Genomic DNA, 3,573 nt, shown 5'->3' with positions numbered 1-3,573 from the left:
ATCTAATGAAAATGAGACAGAAACAAGGCATGACAGAATATATCTGGCTCTGATCGCTGGGTGTGAGATAAGTAAAACTGGGAGGAGCCAGGACCAGGGCTTCCCTATGACAAGAGGTATACACTTGCATTTAAGTAAGCTCTCATTGGCTGTTTCTTCCAGTCTAAGATTATAAAGCATCAGTTCTCAGTGTGTGAAATGCCTGCAGATATTCTACTGCCTTCCGCTCTTCCAAGGTGCTGGGTTCTAAGATGGATAAGCATTTCCTGCTTCTACTACTGAGCCTCTCTTTACTGCTGGGTGTCCTTCAAGGTGAGCTGCTGGGGGAATTTGGTTTAGATGAGCAGACCCACATAGGTAGGTAGAATTATTGGCCTACGGGGAGGCAAGAAGGTGCAAGGTTTGTCCCAGCCTTTCCTCTAGAGACGGTCTCCAAAACCTCCATATCACCTTATTCATATTCTTGTTTCTCACGTCCTTTGTTTTCTTCCTTCACTTTTGGCCCAAATTTTCTTTTTCTCATTTATTCTTCGTTTATCTCCTATTTTATTCCATGCTTAACTCATCTTCCACATTAGGGCTAATATATGATACTCACAAATTCCTCAAATTTTCTTCCTGAAAGATGAAAACATGTTTGAATGGGAGCAGAGAAAGAAGGTTGTCTGAAAGGCTTAAGAAAGTTTTTCCATTCACAAGATATGATGCCTGAATGAACTGATATAAAGGCCTGCTTTTGTCATTCCTATAAGAAGCATAGTCTATTTGAAGAAGCTTCATTTTCTGTTAATATAGAAATCCTATCTCTATTTGGGCACAAACTTTATCCACTAAGGCACACATGTATTCCCCAATAAAGACTTAGTATAATGCCTCTAGAAATGCAGATGAAGTTCCGCTGGTGTAAGACAACCACAAAGAAATCAAACCACATCATAAAAACACCAATCTATACCAACATGTGTGAGAATCTGACCATTGTGCATGATGGTTGTGTGGGCCAGGTGACAGGCACACTCTATGACCCAAGCCAAAGTGACTCCAAAAGTGGCAAAAGCTGTTGTTTACAGTCAAGTTAGAACCAACCCATAACTGAAGATCAGGGGGTTTTTAGAGGCAGTGAAGTGCACAGGAGGAGACTGCCCATCTCTCTCCCATGAAACAGCTGGTGATTTACTGGGCTATCTTTGGGTTACTAGGACAAATCCTTACCAGAGGAGGCTACCAGAACTTCCAGAGGTAAATGTAGGCCCAGAAAAAGCCTTATTATCCTGATATTTATTTTCTAGCTCTAGTTTGTTACAAGTGTGATAATATCAATGCTGATGGGAGTTGTGCAACTAACCAAAGCACCTGTGAAGCTCGAACTCGAGAGGCCTGCAAGCTGTACACGGCCTATGAAGGTATGTGGAGACTCAGAAGCCCTCTTGGAATTACCCTTGCTAAATTTTCAGAAAGGCAGCTTTGTCAGGAGCCCTGGAACATTGAGCAGAATGTGAGAGAAGATTCCCCCTCACCAGTACCATTTAAATATTTGAGACAGAGTTCTCCAGTTTTGGTGTTGTTTTTGTCACTGGCCCTTAATAAGAAAAGTAGACATATGAAAAGAAAAAGAATTTGCTAAGAAATACATCTGGATCCTTGGGTGCTGTAAGATCAACAAGCAAAAAGATGCTATTAGATTCTGGGGTTTGAAAAGAACCAAGCTATAAATATTCTACTGGAGCTGATTTGTAGTAGAACCTTATGGAAATGAGGTCTTAATATAAACTATTCAGAGATGAGGGAGGTTTACCTATCTAGACTCACTTCTGTTATTCCAGTTTCTTCCTACCGTGCAATTTGACTCCCAGGACAATGCGATGTTTCATCTTACTAACTAAATTAATGATTCTTCCTCTTCCAACAAATTTTTATTGCTTATCTGTTAGGTGGAAAACAGTTGCCCTCCTGGAGAAAATTTGAAGGGAGTGATCAGAGATCTCCTTTTCTTGTTTTTCTTCTATTCCAGGTAACCGTTTCGTTTATGGATACCAACGCTGTCAGTATCAGTGCCGCCATCAGGACTGGACTGTACAAACACTACACCTGGTCACTACGTGCTGTAACGAGAATTTTTGTAACAGATTTGTAAACCTTTCTCCCCCACCAAGTATAGCATAAGTACTTCCTGGCCCTCTGGCTTTATATCAGATCCCAATTAAAATATATTTGAGCACGAATTTTTCTTTACTGTCGGTTATGGATTGTATCATGTCCTTCCAAAACTGTGTGTTGTAAATCTTAACTTAGGCCTGTCTTTAGAGTTAGAGATAAAGTTTGACAAAGTGGAGGGTTAAGGAAAAAGAGGAGGATTGGTGAAAGAAATAGGGGGGGAAATGGAATTATATAATGATGACTAAAGCATAATATCTGTTATGAGGGTGGCACAAGACCAGGCACTGTTTCCCTCTCTTGTAAATAGCATCACTTTGAGCTGGGTTTGTTAGGTTATATTATAGAGTGTTTTTTGAGAGATAAAAGAGATTAAATATTCTGGAGAAGCAAAAATAATAGAAGACTGATTCCAAGCCACAAAGAATTCTCCAAGAAACTAGATACAAGCTGAACAAAGACATTTCCTCAGAACCAAGAAGGAAAGGAAGCTGTACATTAGAGAAAGCACAGTGACTTTAGATTTTTACCCTCTTAAACTGTGAGCAAATAAATTTTTTGTTAAAACCATTTGTTTGTGGTATTTCTGCAATAACAGTACTTAATAATTAAGACATTGTACCTCACTTCTTTTCTTTGGGCTTCAGGATAATGACTGAGGTATAATTGAGTCAGTCTGTGTCACCATAAACCAATATCTTGTACAACAATTCATGAGCACAGTTTAATTTATGTAAGAGCCTGAACTTTATTTGAGGTTCTCTGAAGGTATTGTATATATAGCACATTATGCTAACCAAAATGCTTTTTATCTCTGGCAGTTGTAATTCACCAGCACCTTCACGAAGAGAAAGATTCTCAATAAGAATCAGTATGAATTTGAGTCTACTCTATAGTAGTGGGAGGTCTGGTGGCTTAGTGGTAAGAAGTTGTACTGCAATCCCAGAGGCAAGTAGTTTGAATTAACCAGCTGCTCTGCAGAGGACAGATGGCAGTCTTCTCCTGTGTGATTTACAGCCTCTGAAAAACAGCTGGAAGGTCCATTTTGAGTCAGTTCAACTCTGGGGCACACAACAACAACAACCATGTCAGTAAGGTGTACTTTGGTGATGTGCCACTGAGTTGGAACCGACTTATGGCTGACCCTCCAGCCCGTTTTCAGAGGCTGTAGATTACAAAAAAATGAGATTTCCCATCCTTCTGTGGTGCAACTGGTGAATGTAAACTGCATGCCCTCAGGTTTGCAGCACCGGATCTGACTGGTAGAATTGAACTACTGACCTTACAGTTAGCAGCTTAACACTTAAACATTGTATTATAAGAATTCCTTTCATAAATATACCAGATGCTTCATGGAGAAAGAAGGACAATTAATTCCCATTCAACTAAGTACCTCTGAAAACCTGCTGGAGGGAGAAT

General features: G+C 39.9%; 1 protein-coding gene across 1 annotated transcript; it reads left to right on the top strand.

Annotated features, from left to right (window-relative positions):
* The first annotated feature begins 251 nt into the window (after window positions 1–251).
* Window positions 252–2,163, top strand: LOC102874011 (prostate and testis expressed protein 4-like). Its single transcript, XM_006885730.1, has 3 exons — window positions 252–357; window positions 1,290–1,403; window positions 2,012–2,163. The coding sequence occupies exons 1-3, from the start codon at window positions 252–254 to the stop codon at window positions 2,161–2,163; spliced, it is 372 nt and encodes a 123-aa protein (XP_006885792.1).
* Window positions 2,164–3,573: the final 1,410 nt, after the last annotated feature.

The sequence above is a fragment of the Elephantulus edwardii genome, unplaced genomic scaffold (assembly GCF_000299155.1).
Source record: "Elephantulus edwardii isolate Elephantulus edwardi_28Jun2011 unplaced genomic scaffold, EleEdw1.0 scaffold00044, whole genome shotgun sequence".
Classification (NCBI taxonomy): Eukaryota; Metazoa; Chordata; class Mammalia; order Macroscelidea; family Macroscelididae; genus Elephantulus; species Elephantulus edwardii.
This window is presented reverse-complemented; position numbering and strand designations above follow the sequence as displayed.